The sequence below is a fragment of the Macroventuria anomochaeta genome, assembly GCF_010093625.1.
Source record: "Macroventuria anomochaeta strain CBS 525.71 unplaced genomic scaffold BU25scaffold_52, whole genome shotgun sequence".
NCBI lineage: Eukaryota > Fungi > Ascomycota > Dothideomycetes > Pleosporales > Didymellaceae > Macroventuria > Macroventuria anomochaeta.
Window position 1 is genome coordinate 163971 of NW_022985413.1, and position 15918 is coordinate 179888.

The 15918-nt window shown below is 53.5% G+C and overlaps 8 protein-coding genes across 8 annotated transcripts; 4 read left to right on the plus strand and 4 right to left on the minus strand.

The window, feature by feature from the left end:
• Window positions 1-2: 2 nt before the first annotated feature.
• Window positions 3-1188, minus strand: BU25DRAFT_415900 (uncharacterized protein). The gene has a single exon (XM_033707641.1). It carries the CDS (start codon window positions 820-822, stop codon window positions 217-219), a length of 606 nt encoding a protein of 201 aa, XP_033555905.1. The 5' UTR covers window positions 823-1188; the 3' UTR covers window positions 3-216.
• A 1270-nt stretch (window positions 1189-2458) lies between these two features.
• Window positions 2459-3071, minus strand: BU25DRAFT_426305 (uncharacterized protein; the record flags this gene model as incomplete). The annotated part of the gene is made up of 3 exons (XM_033708409.1): window positions 2459-2739; window positions 2770-2823; window positions 2915-3071. 3 exons carry the CDS (start codon window positions 3069-3071, stop codon window positions 2459-2461), a joined length of 492 nt encoding a protein of 163 aa, XP_033555906.1.
• Window positions 3026-5185, minus strand: BU25DRAFT_379183 (amino acid transporter). Its single transcript, XM_033704191.1, has 3 exons — window positions 4712-5185; window positions 3550-4661; window positions 3026-3492 (listed from the first exon to the last, which is right to left on the minus strand). Exons 1-3 carry the CDS (start codon window positions 4984-4986, stop codon window positions 3302-3304), a joined length of 1578 nt encoding a protein of 525 aa, XP_033555907.1. The 5' UTR covers window positions 4987-5185; the 3' UTR covers window positions 3026-3301.
• A 621-nt stretch (window positions 5186-5806) lies between these two features.
• On the plus strand, window positions 5807-7351 carry BU25DRAFT_435363 (acid phosphatase; the record flags this gene model as incomplete). Its single annotated transcript, XM_033708912.1, has 2 exons — window positions 5807-5991; window positions 6040-7351. The coding sequence occupies 2 exons, from the start codon at window positions 5807-5809 to the stop codon at window positions 7349-7351; spliced, it is 1497 nt and encodes a 498-aa protein (XP_033555908.1).
• Window positions 7352-7735: 384 nt separating this feature from the next.
• BU25DRAFT_463495 (uncharacterized protein) lies at window positions 7736-8821 on the plus strand (the record flags this gene model as incomplete). Its single annotated transcript, XM_033710608.1, has 1 exon — window positions 7736-8821. One exon carries the CDS (start codon window positions 7736-7738, stop codon window positions 8819-8821), a length of 1086 nt encoding a protein of 361 aa, XP_033555909.1.
• Window positions 8822-9739: 918 nt separating this feature from the next.
• Window positions 9740-11695, plus strand: BU25DRAFT_415905 (molybdenum cofactor biosynthesis prote). Its single transcript, XM_033707642.1, has 2 exons — window positions 9740-10393; window positions 10445-11695. Exons 1-2 carry the CDS (start codon window positions 10003-10005, stop codon window positions 11452-11454), a joined length of 1401 nt encoding a protein of 466 aa, XP_033555910.1. The 5' UTR covers window positions 9740-10002; the 3' UTR covers window positions 11455-11695.
• A 2021-nt stretch (window positions 11696-13716) lies between these two features.
• BU25DRAFT_301339 (GTP cyclohydrolase subunit MoaC) lies at window positions 13717-14262 on the plus strand (the record flags this gene model as incomplete). Its single annotated transcript, XM_033701995.1, has 1 exon — window positions 13717-14262. A coding segment is annotated over one exon (546 nt), but the record flags the coding sequence as incomplete, so codon positions are not given.
• Window positions 14263-14477: 215 nt separating this feature from the next.
• BU25DRAFT_443654 (uncharacterized protein) lies at window positions 14478-15691 on the minus strand (the record flags this gene model as incomplete). Its single annotated transcript, XM_033709374.1, has 2 exons — window positions 14478-15286; window positions 15340-15691. The coding sequence occupies 2 exons, from the start codon at window positions 15689-15691 to the stop codon at window positions 14478-14480; spliced, it is 1161 nt and encodes a 386-aa protein (XP_033555912.1).
• Window positions 15692-15918: the final 227 nt, after the last annotated feature.

A 15918-nucleotide genomic window follows, 5' to 3' on the forward strand; every position in this document is an offset into this window, starting at 1 on the left:
TCGTGCAATGTATGGAGTTGTAGATTTGTCGCTGTTGAGGTATCATTGTAATCGCATATCCTATCCAAACCATCGCTCCCTTCTTCGTATCCAACAGATCCACTTCCCTTCCCTCCCAATTATCCACGTTCTTTCCAACGGATGCAAAGTCTTCCACTTTCAATTGTTCCTCTCCCATAATCCCCCTTTGCGCATACCTTCCATATTCAGTCCCCCTCAATTCCTAACAAACAAGAGCCCCAGCAGCAACCCAGCAAGTACCAGCAGCGCCATCACTACGGCCATAGCCACCACTCGCTCGACCGTGAACCTCACATCGTCCGCTCGCATCCTCTCAAGCATAGCCTCTTCGTCCAAGTCTACGACTCCAGGGTGCCGCGGTATATGCTGTAGCAGCGTCTCGCGGTACGATTGCCGTACGACAGTCGAGTACGCAGGCGGCGCATCGCGAGGGTAGAGGAGGAGCTGTGCAAGTGGGACGTCTTCGTCATCTTCGTCGCCTGAGTACGACGGGCGATTTGAGCTAGGGGGAGGTAGGTAGGCGGTAGGCGTGGAGATGTGGAATGTGAGTGGTTGCTGCTGCAATGAAGGAAGCAATGTATTCGGGCTTGTGGGCGAGCTGTCATGGTACGACAATGGTGGGCTATCAAGGTATGGCGCGTTCGTATATGCTGGCGGCTCGATTTGGTGCGGCTTGATAGTAGCTTCTGAACATGTGGAAACAGGTGATGTTGCGCGTTGTGGTGCTGGTGAATCGTGAAACGCCCCTTGCTGTGACCTTGACGAGTCGAGATATGCGTTTTGCGTTGTGTTCTGTAGCATCGCGTAAGTACTGAGCTCAGAGCTCTGTCGCAGTGTAAGTAGTATGTACCTCCATAGTGAACGATTGACTTTGCAATGCTTTGCTAAACCTACTATACTCGCCACAATATCCAAGTCAGTCAATAAGCATCAACTCGATAACCCCAAATCCGGAATCGTATCACAGTGCTGTTGCGTTGTATATGCAGAGCTACGTCTTATCACACCGCGCCGGATCCGTCGTGGGCGCAGCTGCAGCTGCTCGGGGAATGAGGAGAGCAGCTGCACTCGGTGATGGCATCGGGGAAAGACGCTGGCGCAAGAAGCGCAGCAGCGGCTCAGTGAGCCTTAGTGGGCCAGCATGCGTGGTGCCTGGATGGCTGGGATGTTGCAGCCGAGTTCCATCCGTGGTTGAGTGGTGATGCCTGCTACAGCTCGCTTGTGGCTGGGGCAAGTGCTGCCGTGTCGATCATCATTCTTCAGCACGATGCTCTTCTCTCATACCTTTCAGGGCTTCAATCATCATCATAGGAGTCCTTCTCGCAGCAAAAGCATTGGTTTGAAAGAAGTCACTTCATTGAACTGGCCCCAAGAAAGCATTCTGTTATTACAGGGCCTCTCTGTACAACCCAGCCTCAACGGTGTTACGCGGAGCCGCACAGGCAATCATTGGCAGGTCTCACTGTGGTTTCAAGCCTAAAATAGAGATGTACAAGCATCAAGTTGTACAGTTCCCAAGATAATGCACAATGTACCAGGATGTAGAACTATAGGGACGCTTCCCTTGCGCCCGACGTCTGATTTTACTGCTCCTCAATAGTACATACTGGGCCCTTCAGAACGCGACGGCGCTTGACGACATCCTTCTCTCCCATCGCCTCCTCGTCATCTTCGTGGTTGCGCTTTCGTACTTGAACATCGACACTTCTCGAGAAGTAATGGTGACCGTGCAGCTCCGTTGTGGAGTACTTTTGGTAGGGGTAGCGACCTTCTTCGTGCGAGAGTGGGATGCGTCAACATGCTCAATAGCCTTACGCTTACTGCCATGTGAAAGCTTCTCGTCAGACTCTGTACGCTTGTCGGTGCGCGCCTTGCGTCCTTTGTGCTCGCGTCCTGTTGCTGGAACAGCATCATCGGCCCGTCTTCGGAATGTTTGCGCTTATCGTAGTGCACGAGAGGTTGTTTCGCTTCGAATCCCTTTCGCTCGTTATTTTGCTGGATCTCGCGAATCGTTTGCTCGAGCGAGATCTCCAGCTCCTTTGGTCCTTCAGAGTGCTCAGTCATGCACGCATGTTCACCACCCAACACGAAGAGGATTTTCTCGACGATGTCTATCTCCATATCCGAGTGCCTAGCCACGAGTTCAACAGCAAGGCCGATGTAGAATACATGGTAACCTCATTTTGCGTGGTGCAGTTTTTCCTGCTCAACAGCACTCAGCTTGTTATCGAGCATATCGTTGACAGTATCGTAGCACTTTCCGCAGACGAACGCTTCGTTCTGGTACACTGGAAGTGGCAATTCACACTGCAAGGCTCAGTCTTGTCATGGCTTTCGATCCAGTGTCCACAGGTGAGCATGTGTAACCCTTCTTCCGCGCCACAAGAGCCAGTGAGCTTTAGTGATGGCTTGACGAACCGTATGCCATTCCAGATCCCTAGGTAGCCTTCAAGTAGAGGATCGTGTTTGTGGACTGTTCGATGATAATCTCTGAGGCATAGTCGCGTGTTGACTGTAAAGCTGTTGGCTCTAGCTGACGGTATTGTTGGTGTTTGGGAATGAGCATACGCCGCGCGTCCGGAGTAGTAGGTGGTCCTGTTTCAGAACCACCGTCGATAGATCCATTGCTTTCGTCGGAATCCATCGCTTGAATGTCCCCCCTCTTTTGGAGCCCTTGTCTCTGAGATACGCCCTCCTTCAAATCATCCTTGACTTTGCCTAGGGTGGCAGTAGAGGCAATGAACGTACGATGCACATGACTGGGAACATCTCGTGTGGATGCGACATTACTAAAGAAAGGATCTTCAAGACAGGTATTGTAGACGCTAGAGGCAAAGAAGCAGAGTCAGGTGCTTCAAACTTGCCGTCAGGTGGTGTGGCCGACGGTACAGACTTCGCGATATCTTTGTGCATCTGTTCGTCGTCGACACCACCGTCCTTGGATGTGATGCGTTTGGGGAGGTGTGTACGTTGGCTGAGCTCGTGAGATTGGGGATAGGCTGCGGTCGGCTCCAAAGCCCCTTGACGACGCGCAAAGGATTGAGTGACATGGTATTGTTAGATCAATGCAAGAACAGCCGGAAGCCGCTATGGTAGAGTCGCGTTCGGTTGGGTGATCGAATTTGACAAGATGAAGCTAGTTGGCGCGGCTTGGTATTGACTGCGGCCTATGGGCACATTCTTGGCATACACGCTAGAGCTGCGTTAAGTGAAGGTCGAGTAAGCATCAGCGGAGACATATGAGTGGGTGAAAGGATGTATTGTATCGGAGCCCCGCTGTCTATATTCCGAATTTGGCCAGCTTAGGATCGGTATGAGGCGTTGCTTGGGGCTCATTTGTTTGAGTTTTCATGGCTTCGAGTACCTCCAAGCTCATGTCGGCTCGTGGGCCAGTGAAGTTCTTCCGTCCATCGACGAACCACTGGATCGTGCTGATAAAGAGAATGATACCAAAGGCGACTATACAGTAGTCTGTAGCTGTTAGTTGAGGTATCCTAGAGGTCGACAGGAACGTTAGAGTTGACTTACTCATGTTGCTGCCGGTCACGGGAAGCTCCGGAGGGAAGACAAAGAGGACGGTGGTAACGATCGCGTACGCCAGACCAAGCAGGTTTGCCACCCAGCCCAGCCAATTTGGCAGTGAAAAGGCTCGAGCAGGTAGCATCTTCCTTCCGCGGCAGACGTTGATGGCTATAGGGATGGCATAGCTTACACCAAGGGCAACGACGGAAGCAGCAATCAGGGCATTGAAAGCACTGCTGGAACCGATCATAATCAGTCCGAACAAGAGCGTCAGACCAGCGGCGAGGATCAGAGAGTTGAGTGGTACGTCTAGCCGCTTATCCACCTTCGCAAAGATCTTTGAGGCTGGGAGCCCGCCATCTCTGGCAAAAGCATACGACATCCTGGAGGAAGTCGTCATGATTGCAATCTCCGCAAAGAGAATGCAAATCAAGGGGAACATCAGCAGGCAAACAGCTCCGGCGCGGTTGTTTGTCGCGGTGTAGACGATGTGCACCAGGGGTCCGGATGCCGACTCGATGATCGCATTTACATCGCCACCGGAGACAAAGAGTAAGATCATCAGGAAGATAAAGCCAGTAACTGTTCCGATGCAGACGCAGTAGATCATGATCTTGGGTCCTTCCACACTGGCATTGGGAATCTCTTCGATCATGTGCGCAACCGCATCGTATCCAGTAATTCCGAAGCCACCCTGCAGCAATCCCAGAAGCCAGGAGATGCCATCAGGCCATCCAGTCTCGTTAATGAACTCAGTGAAGACAAATTCGGCAGAAGCGTAGTTGGGTGATGCGCAGGCCAAAACTGTAATGCAGATGATGGCGAAACCGCCGATAGACCAGATGAAAGCACCCCGATTGACGTACGGGAGGAGCCTGTTCATGAAGGCATTGACGACGAAGGCAATGAGTGTCCAAGCCACGTATATCAAGTATTGTTGCCAGGGCTTGATGGTGAAGTCAGGGTGGAACAGTGAGATAAGGCCAGCGATGAGTTGAGAAGCCAGCAGACCTCCTGAGGTAGTCAAAGCAATCCATCCTGAGACATTGATCCAGCCGGTAATCCAGGATGCAAGCGGGACCCATTTCTTCGGTGTGATAACGGCGACCCAGTGGTACCTGTGTTGGTCAATACACATCAACGTTACATGAGGCTTAGTGAAACTCACTGTCCGCCAGCGGTAGGGTAGGCTGAGAGGAACTCTGCAAGTGATGCGGCCAGAGCCAAGTTGCAAATACCAGCAGTCAACAAGCCCCAGATGACTGAAGTGGAGCCGCCGCTAGGAAGAGCTAGCGAGAGCGAAGAGGAAAGAGCAGTCCAGGAGTTGAGGATAGCAAAGGCAAGACCCAGCATGGAGAGGAGAGAGAAGTTGCGCTGGAGTTCACCCTTATGGCCAAGGGCTTGGAGCTGGAGCTCGTCATCAGTGCGGTGAATGGATCCCATCGTGAGAGCAATGCTGATGGTGTGAACCGATCGTGGCGAGGTACGGCTGCCTTATGTACGTGTGAGCAGACGGACGAGGCAGCATACGATCACATTCATTGCCAGGACATATCGACGCATTGAGAGGAGGTGCGGAACAGGCCCAATTCCGTCAACTAGTCAGCGGCTGACGTCGCCAACTACATGGGCCATGTCCAACAGGAAACGAAGACGATAAAGGCCTGTCTAAGCTTGTGTCCAGTGTCGGCTATGGTCGAGTGATAAGCAGCGCCGTTATCTCGAAAGACGGGAAAATGACCAATGAGGAGGCTGGATAATCCTTTGGCGTAACGCCCTAATGGAAACGGCTGAAGATCTGGAAGCGCAAGACATGGCTGACATGGAGCTCGGCAGGCTGGCGCGCAATATCCGTGGCGGGGAAGTTTTGTGAACAACTATTAAGGGCATCTTGACCCCGGACCGGGCGTCAAGAGCGTATCTCGACGATACATGACTTATGAAATGACAAAGTCAGGGCCAACCCCACAATGTGCAAGAGTCAAGCTTTCTGATGCGACCCGCTAAGCCCATAAAAGCGGGCCACACCTGAACCCTCTGGACACGGACGCCATGATGGCCGTCAACGACGAGATATCGCTGAGCGACTGCTTTGAAGGGTTCCACCTCGGTCGCATTACCTTTCCAGACTAAAGTCTGAATTTGAGGCTTCCCGGTCCTCCACGCCTTCCCACACATCGAAGCTCCACTGGACAGCATACGTCACCGGTCAAAGCCATTCGCGTTCAAGCCCAGCGAGAGCCTCATCCTGTACACAACCAGCATGATGACGCGCGCATGGCATAGGCTGCGAGGCAATCGCTCACACGAGTACGCACCGCTACCACTGAGCGAGAAGGAGTCGTACCCAGAACTGAAGCAGCGGTGTCAGGAGCGTTCGCGCTTCACAATCCTCGGTCTGGTACTGTGCATAGCCGGCTGCTTGTTCGCTCTATATGGCCTCATTAGGTATGCTTGTCTTCTATACCACTCCCAACAGGACTTTGACACTTCCAGCTCCCTGGCCGCCTCGACGAACAGGTCCTGCGACACCATCAACGAAGGCTTCCGTTGCAGCCCCAAGACGACCCACTTTTGGGGCCAGTACTCGCTGTGGTACTCGGTGCCGTCCGAGATCAAAGTTGAGCCACCCAAAGGCTGCGATGTTACCTTTGCAAACGTCCTCTCCCGCCACGGCGGCCGCGACCCCACGGCCGGCAAGTCTCTTGCCTACGCGTTATTGATCGCCGAAATCCAGAACACGAGCACCGCGTTCCCTGACGAGTTCGCTTTCCTGAAGGACTACGAGTACACACTGGGTGCGGATGAGTTGACGGATGCTGGAAGGCAGGAGATGGTGAACTCAGGGGCCCACTTCTTCCGCCGCTACCACAAGCTCGTCAAGAAGCACACCCCGTTTGTGCGCGCTGGAGGCCAGCACCGCGTAGTCGAGTCAGCCGAAGAATGGCTTGGAGGCATTGCACAGTCACTGGACGCGAAGCCCAAAAAGGTCGATGTTATCATTCCAGAAGGCACCGAGTGGAACAACACACTTTCTCACGATGTCTGCCCTGCTTTCGAAGGTGGTCCCAACCACGGCCTCGGCGACAGAGCGCAGCAAGTGTGGGCATCCAAGTTCGTTCCTCCTATCCAGGAGCGAGTAAACACAAGGTTGGGCACCAACCTCAGCGCAACCTTCATCGTGTATCTGATGGACATGTGCCCATTCGACACACTTGCGCACCCAACCGCAAAGGTTTCAAAGTTCTGTCATCTGTTCACTGAGAAGGAGTGGCACCAGTACGACTACTTCCAGACTCTCGGCAAATACTATGGCTACGGTGTTGGCAACCCACTCGGTGCCACCCAGGGCGTGGGCTACGTGAACGAGCTGCTGGCCAGGCTCCAGAATAAGCCTGTCGACGACAACACGAACACGAATCGCACACTCGACTCTGATCCCGCAACCTTTCCTCTGGATCGCAAGGTGTACGCCGATTTCAGTCACGACAACGACATCAGCGGTGTCCTTGCTGCCCTGGGGCTCTACAACCAAACGAAGCCGCTCTCGAACACGACCATACAAAGCACCAAGGAGACTTACGGTTACTCTGCCGCGTGGACCGTGCCTTTTGCATCAAGGATGTACGTCGAGAAGCTACAGTGCAGCGGCGCGAAAGAAGAGTTCGTACGCATCATTGTCAACGACCGCGTCCAGCCTCTCGAGTTCTGTGATGCAGACAGGCACGGCAGCTGTACATTGAGCAAGTTCGTGGAGAGCCAGAGCTTTGCCAGGAGCGGCGGCTTGTGGACCCAGTGCTACGAGTAAGAACATCGACACAACACACTGCATTCAGGGCGTTTCATAGACTAGATGTTCACGTCGAGTCGACACGTTTCACTTTGACTCGAATACATTTACCTTTCTCTTTCTTTCAATATTGTGTACACCAACTTTTACTGACAACGGGTTGCACTGCACTGCTGGCGACAAAGACCACATCGAATTCAGATAAAGGGAAAGACAATGCGGTTCACGATGTTGAAAGTTTGCAACAAGGTCTTTCATGCCAACTAAGCGATCATACACCGGCAGAGATCTCACTTGTCGCACAGACACAACTCAGCCGCTGTATACAAGCAATCGAACGGCTAACAAATGCGCAGCAAACACAAGCTGAACACATCATCAGATAAATAGACGCTCACCAACATGTCGCAGCAACTACCAGACCGTGTTAGCAAGACCAAAGCTGCTGAAAAGATGGCCGCCATGATCGTGCAACCGCTGCCCGCTCTTACAGAGTCCGAAGGACAGAAGATCCGGCTCACGTTCGCCAGAGACATATGGAACGCCTACACACCGCGCACACAAAGCTCCACAATCTCACCAATAAAGTCAAAAGAAGGACAGAAGCGGAAACGCAAGCCGACACCCATCAAGACGGAAGATGATGCTTCTACGAAGAAGGCAAAGCAATCCCCGCCCATTTTGCGACAGTGCAAAGTCAAGGTATCGAGATTTCAGTACGGCGGTCCCGATGCACGTGTGGGAGGCAGGTATAGAGATATGATTACCTTGGAGACACCGTGTTTTCAGACAACGTGTAAGAATTGCTGGATGGGGCATGGGCATTTGATGCGCAGTCTTTCTCGCACTGACAGCGCGCATAATCTGGAGCATCCGGAGATGGAGCCGCTGAGTCCGGCCGTCGACCCCATGATTGTGAACGATGAATGGCAGATGTACCAAAGTCGACGTAACAGCACAACTGATATATCCGCTCTTACCGTCCCCTCAGCACGTGGGCAAATCTCCACGGATTCATCGCCAATATTAACGCCCGTAGACGCCGCATTCGCGACGCAATGCGGTTTCAACCGCCTGCTCACTCCTTCTCCTTACACTTCAACAGCACCTGCCACACCACAAAAGTACAACATCTTCCTACCAACCTCTTTGTTGAGACACACAGCCTCGCAGACATTGCCGAGCAAGACGCGCTGGCGCGAGACTTCACGACAGCACCATACAGTCAGACTCGCATTCTCCACGAACAAAGGGAGGGCGGAATTCAAGTCGCTCGTGCATGAGCAGGCGAAGAAGGGGATCAAGAGAGAGCGTGAGCGACTGAGACGAGCGACTAAGCAGGTTGTGAGGGAGATTTTGGGGATGGAAGGGGGTGGGGATGGTGTGAAGAGGAAGAGGAGGAGTCATAAACTGAAGCTGGCTTTCAAGAGCAGGACCGGCAAGGAAAGCTACAAAAGACTCATTGAGACATATCTGCGGCAGGGCTAGTAGAGGATACACAACTGAACATAACAAATGAGGCAGAGAACAATGGTGCCCATAATACTTTGAAGACCGACAGGTGGATACAAGGAGACTGTGAAGCGACGTAGGAGCGAGGGGGGCGGGGTGGTGGGTGCAAGTGCACAAGCGTATCAGGCATAGAGAGGTTGCAGTTTTGCTGGATGGAAAAGCGTGGGCGCGAGGGGTTGAGGTGCAGTATGGCGGGGGATGATGAGATTGGAATGCAATGCAGTGCGGCCGACGGTTCGACCTAGTTCTTTGCATATATCTGCACAAGAGTGGTGGAAGGGTATGTCGAAGAGAGAAGGGTATGAAAAGAACATAGGAGATGTAGAACAGAGATGTCCAAAGCCAGAGGTTCTCGGGGTCTGACAATCTAGCGGCAAAACATGCTTTCTCTGAAAGCTTCTTGGAGTTACTATGCAGGTATTCATATGCACTTGTTTCTTTGTGAAGGAGATTACTAGATTGTGCTGAGGACCTCCAGGTGGAAACTCGGAGGTTCGTTCGACAACGAAAGAGCGAGCGGAGGCCGCCCGGAAGTTCACTGCAATCGACAGTAAATCTTAGGAGTTGGCCGATCAGGAAGGTACGATATACGCCATGATCAGTCGAACGCCGAGCAGCAGCTTTGAGAACGAAGCAGACATGGGAGGAAAACCGATATCGTGGGCGTGAAAGCCAGTACACGTGATGTCTTCACCTGCGGCAGTTGCACGCTCACCGGCAGATTTGGAATCAAAACAGCCTCCCAGACATCCATCCAATGACACTAAAGACATTTATTGCCCTTGTCACTCGTCCATCACAAAGCAGACATCTCTGACCACACAGATGACGTAGCACTTACAACACCAAAGCCAAACTTCTCTAAGCGACAGCTTACTCAACGTCTTCAAAGCCATCTAGTCCAATCTCGACGGCTCTCGGCAGAGTTACTGCAATCCCCCACTTACTGCTTCTTACTAAACCGCCAAGTCGTCTGCATTGGTGCTTTATGGTATCTGCATTGGTGCTCGTGCGTGGATTCTCGGCCATGTCTCGTTAGCGTGCGGAAGCATGTCAACTCGCAGCCATCCCCATGCACGAGGTTAGTTTATATAGCTTCGCACGCCCGCCCCTCCAGATGTTGGGCGACGTCCTCCGACCCTCAACTCTCCTTGTTGATGGCGCCCATGGTTAGATTAGGGACACGGCCGGGCCCGTCCGCGCTGCACGCTGCTGCGGGTCGTGGCGAATGCATGAGATGGCCGTCGATAGGCGGGCTGCAGTTGAAACGGTCCCCGCGGTCGATACGCTTCTTGCAGTCGCGATGCATTGCGACGAATGCTGCGGTGCGCGGGACGGGCGTCGAGTTTCCAAGCAATACTCCACCGGGCGGCATACCGCCTGCGCAGACGCCATCGCGGCAGATTGCAAGAGAGCGCATACAGGCTATTGAAAATGCGAAGCCGTTCTCAGATTTCCTGACGGACAACTTCAAGCGCCAGCATGACTATCTGCGGATCAGCATTACTGAGCGCTGCAATTTGCGATGTCTATACTGCATGCCTGAAGGTGCGCCGCCTCACGCATAAATTAAAAAGTCAAATCGCTGACAATCTACAGAGGGCATTCCACTATCGCCGCCCGCTACAATGCTCACCACACCCGAGATCTTCTACCTCTCCTCACTCTTTGTATCGCAGGGCGTCACCAAAATCCGACTGACAGGCGGCGAGCCTACCGTGCGCCGCGATATCGTTCCTTTGATGCAGCAAATTGGCAGCCTCCGACCAAAAGGCCTACGAGAACTCGCCCTTACTACGAACGGCATATCGCTGCACCGCAAGCTGGATGCTATGGTTGACGCTGGCCTAACAGGCATCAACCTCAGCTTAGACACACTAGACCCCTTCCAGTTCCAGATCATGACAAGAAGGAAGGGCTTCGATGCTGTCATGAAGTCGATCGACCGCATACTGGAGATGAACAAGCTGGGCGCAAATGTCAAGCTCAAGGTCAATTGCGTAGTTATGCGCGGGCTGAATGAGCGCGAGATCCTGCCCTTCGTCGAAATGGGCCGGGAGAAGGACATCGAAGTACGGTTCATCGAGTACATGCCATTCGGCGGGAACAAGTGGAGCGAGAACAAAATGATCAGCTTCCAAGAAATGGTCGACATCATCCGCACAAAATACCCCGGCCTGGCACGGATACCGGGACACAAGAACGACACGAGCAAAACATACCAGGTCTCCGGATTTGTTGGCAAGGTCGGCTTTATCACAAGCATGACCAACGATTTCTGCAGTACCTGCAATCGCCTACGCATCACGAGCGACGGCAATTTGAAAGTCTGCCTGCACGGTAACGACGAAGTCTCCCTCCGCGATCTCGTACGTAAAGACAACAACAACGAGCCCATCGACCAAGAAGCCTTCGAGCGCATCAAGCAGATCGAAATGGACCGGGCCTCCGGGCGCCTCAGCGACTCCACAGTCCTCGGCTGGGGGCCACGCGAACGCGAACTGCTTAGCGTGATCGGGCAAGCTGTGAAACGCAAAGCAGAGAAGCACGCCGACATGGGCGATCTTGCGAACATGCAAAACAGACCGATGATATTGATTGGTGGGTGAAACACTTTTCCTGTTGTTTTTGGTCGCGGGGCGGGTGAACGTTTTTGATAAATCGAATGATACCACGGCGGTACGTTGATGTTGCACGACTGGCGTTCTGAGGCATATTCTGTTCACTCGCTTGGGATTGTGACATAGAGGTTCTGAGGCTATATACGAAATCACATACCCCGTTTTGTCTACACCAAGTTATTGTACAACGCCTGTGATGTACAACGCTGACCGTGTGCAGACCAGCAACGACGCCTGCATCTAGGCTCAGCGAGCAAGCAATTATCCCGACCCTTACGCTCAGCCCAAACGGCGACGAATCTTTTGGCTACGAATGCTTATCTAAATCCTCTCCTCGAAACGAGCCTTAGCTCTGTGCGAGCATTCTCTACAAATTCTTCCCACCGCGCTGATTCGGCGGCGTCTGATGCATGCGACCCTGTCGAAGATGAGATCAAGGCCTCGATCGAAAGGAAGCACCAAGCCTCCCTCAGTACTCCGGAAGGGAGAGCTGATGCCGCCAAGGTTGCCGCCCGTCTCGAAGCCAGAGCCCAGCGGGAAAAGGAGAAGGCGAAGCCCTTGTCGCCCAAAGCAAAACAAGACTCACAGAGACCTCAATTGCTTCGCGAACTGCTGCCTGGATGGACACCTTCTGCAGACGCGCCAAAAGAAGGGTCTCAGGCCTTCGAAACCCTTGTGCGCCAGCTTCTTACCAGCAGACTCGCTGACCTTGAAGCGTGTCTTAAGACTGCTATGGAGCGCGATTGGAGTGAAGTGTTCAGGATGGCACAGCGGGAGCACTCTTACAAAGACCTTGTTAACGGAACGAAGAATCTACCACATGCGAAACGGGTGACGTATATCAAGAAAGCGGAAGAGAAGTTCGCTGCCGCAGTCGAAGAGCTCAGGAAGGACAAAAAAGAGCATGAGGCGGCTGTGGAGGAATTGCAGAAAACTGTGGCAAGCTTGAGGGCATATCTTACTGGTGAAAATATAGTCACTCGGGGGCCAGACACAACCGCTCCAGCGAAGCAAGTCATGGGCAGCGAGCAGAAGAACACGCTGTCGGAGACCAAGAACAGGAGGGAGGAGTTGTTGAGGAAGAAGGATGAGCTTATGGTGAGAATGGCGAGATTAAAGGCTGCGAAACAGGGAGAACCGTCTCAGTCGAACAGGCTTGATCTGAACACACAGAGGGAACAACCCGGTGCAGCAAATGCGACAGAAGCCACAGTGCGCGCTCAAAGCAAAGAGTTACAAGGGAAGGTCGAAGAACTCATCGCTCAGACGTCTCAATCGAACGACGCTCAACGACCAGCCACCCCTCCTCAGTCTCTCGGCCTCGATTCACCAGCCCACCAGGAACCCGCTGCTCCGCTGAACCCGAAATCTCTGCGTGTGTACCTTCCCGGCGGCAAGTTCAAGATTGACGACGATCTGACCATCGACACTACCGCCCCTCCCAAGGATCTTCGCCGCCAGCTCTCCTTACTCCGCGAGCGTCTCAGGGCGTTCCATCCGCCTCTTGATGACCTACCTGTAGAAATTGATGTCAAAGGGAAATCTAATCCGTCGAAGAGCAAGTATATTTTGAAGACGTGGTTGAGGGTGCTGGTTGGGAGGTATCAGGCCAAGACCGGCGTTCAAGGGGTAAAGGAGGATGGGGCTGATCGATCAGATGGGAAGTCAAGCCGAGTGGAAGAGATGACGGTCAGTGTGAAGGTGTTGAGTGAGGGCGCGGAGGAAAGGGCGGCGAGGAGGTGGAATGAGAGATTTGCGAAGGAGAGGGGGAAGTTTATGCCTGTTGGGGAGATAAAGCAGGGGAGGGAGAAAGAGGTGGAGCAGACGAAGGCGATAGATGGGGAGGGGGAGGATTATAATGAGATGAGGTTTTTGGAGGATGAGTATGCAACTGAGGAAGAGGTGCGCGCTGCAAATGAGGAGCCAGATAAGCCGGCGCAAGCATCATCTCAGCCAGCAGCGTCCTCTCCTCCATCAACCCTACTGTCACAGCAGCCACAACCGCCAACGCAGGAGGGGAATGAGGGAGTGGAGGTTCCGCGGGGCTATGGAGACGATGAAGCAGCTGCCAAGGGAGAGTTCATACGCACTGTGCCGTCCAAGGGGCGGGAGATGAGAGCGAAACGGGCGGTGGGGAAGTTGGCGCAGGGACGGGCGTATTCAACCTCTTCACGCCCGACGCTCGACGAACTGAACCAGCGTCTCGCATCCAAGGAAGCATCGTCCTCTAAAGCCGCCTACCCTCAACCAACTACGCCACCGCAACCCTTCCTTCCGCACCTCACCTCCACCGGCAGCGCACACATGGTCAGCATCTCCTCCAAGTCCCACACAACGCGTACCGCCATCGCGGTCGGAAGCGTCTACTTCTCGAACCCCACTCCCCTCTCTCTTATCACATCAAACTCACTGAAAAAAGGCGACGTCCTTAGCGTCTCGCGCATAGCAGGCATAATGGCAGCGAAGAAGTGCCCGGACATTGTTCCCCTATGCCACCCCATCCCACTAACCCACGTCGGCGTCGAACTCCGGACCTTCCCACTAAATGCACCAAACGCATCATCTAGAGCTGAAGCGGGGCCTGCCGGGCCAGACAACATGAACTTTGGTGGAGTGCAGATCGAGTGCACGGTAGCGTGTACGGGGGCGACGGGAGTGGAGATGGAGGCCCTAACCGCAGTCATGGGGACCGCGTTGAGTGTAGTGGATATGTGTAAGGCGGTTGATAAGTTTCAAAGGATTGGCGATGTGAGGGTTGTGCTGAAGGAGGGGGGAAAGAGTGGGGTGTGGAGGGAGGAGGGGTGGAGGAGTTGGCAATCAAATCAAGAAGAGTGAGAAGGGATCGGGAGTGAGTGTACGATATTATACAATGTTAATTAAGAAGGATGGGGGGAGAGGGGGATAGGGTGCACGCATGGAGGGGGAAATGTATGATATGGTACACAGAGTTTAGAGATAGAGGCTCGAAGCCGAATAGAATTTTGTGTATTCATCTACACGGTGTTTCACGATTATCGCCTCCGCGAGCTGACAGGACCGCTGAGAATGCATCCATCAGCACACTCGGGGTCTGTGGAGTTATACGCGATCTGCCCAACACTACTGCCCGGCTCACACGATGGGTCTCTCGGGCTCTGAAACATGCGACCGTCCGCTGGGGACACGAGTGTCTCCAGGATATCGCCAAACGTGTTGCGCACGTGTGCAATCGGCTGGCCCTTTGCCACCAGCTCGTCAACCTGTACTAGGCGCTCGACGAATCCACCGTACTTGGTGTATGTATCGTGGAATGTATTGGCGATGTACACGTTTGTGAGATCAGGCTCGACAGTAATGTTGGAAGGTGTGATGTGTAGGTCCACAAGCACGCGGTTCACAAAGTCAACAGTGCGGCCAATGAGCGAGTTGTTCCAGATCTTCGCCTGCCCCATCTCAACCGTCAAACTGGGGACACCGTAGTCCACAAAGGTCGTCTCGATACTGCCCGGCTCGCCGACATCGATCTTCAACGTATCAGGCTGCAAGAGCTTGCTCAGACGCTCAACGTACGGCAGGCGCCAGTCAGAGTAGCACCACAGGCTCGTCTCGCCGCCAGAGGAAGGCGTGTGCAGGTCGATGCCGACGTCAACCTGGGATGCGTTGCCCCAGAGGTAGTTCCAGATGTTGTAGGCGAGGATGTTGGGCCCGCTACCACCAAGTTCGGCGGATACGCCGGGGAAGACGCGGTTTACGTTTGTGAGGGAGCCGGATGCTGAGGCGGTGAAGTAGTTGCGTTGGTTGAGGTAGATACCTATTGGATTGACGGTGGGAATGCCAATGACTTTGTATGTTAGATCATCGCTCATGCTTTAAGGATCCGGAGAGAGCACATACCAGTGCCATTCAATGTCGCAACCTGATCCTCCAACTGCTCGAAGATACGCTGAACCACGCGGACTGGATTGAGTTCATCGCCGTGGATCGCAGCAGAAAGTGACAGCTTCTGACCCGTCTCGAGACTCTCGGGTGTGCCGCGTGCGACCATCACGGGAATATGGATTGGGTGGCCACCGTTGAGCTCTCCAACACGCAGATAGTATCTGGAAACTTTCTGCGCGGGTACGTCCGCAAGGTTTAAGTCATGGATGACCGGCACACCGTTCAGAACATCACCTGTAAAGTTTGCGGCAGAGACGCTGCTTGCGAGGACTGCAGCAGTCGCGGCGACAGAAGTGAGGAGCTGCATGTTTGCGTATGGAGAGCGAAGTGAAGCCGTGCGTAGTGCGAGTACAGTTCAATTAACCCACCCTGAGCTCTTATACCTCGTACACCTCCAGCCTTCTGTTGATAAGGCTTTTCACTGTAGTTTTCGTGTAGTGTAGAGCTATTTGCTTAGTTAGGAAGGTCGACATGAATCTTGTAGAGAACATGACATTGCCCAGGATGCCCAGCCTAGCACCCCACAAGCTATCA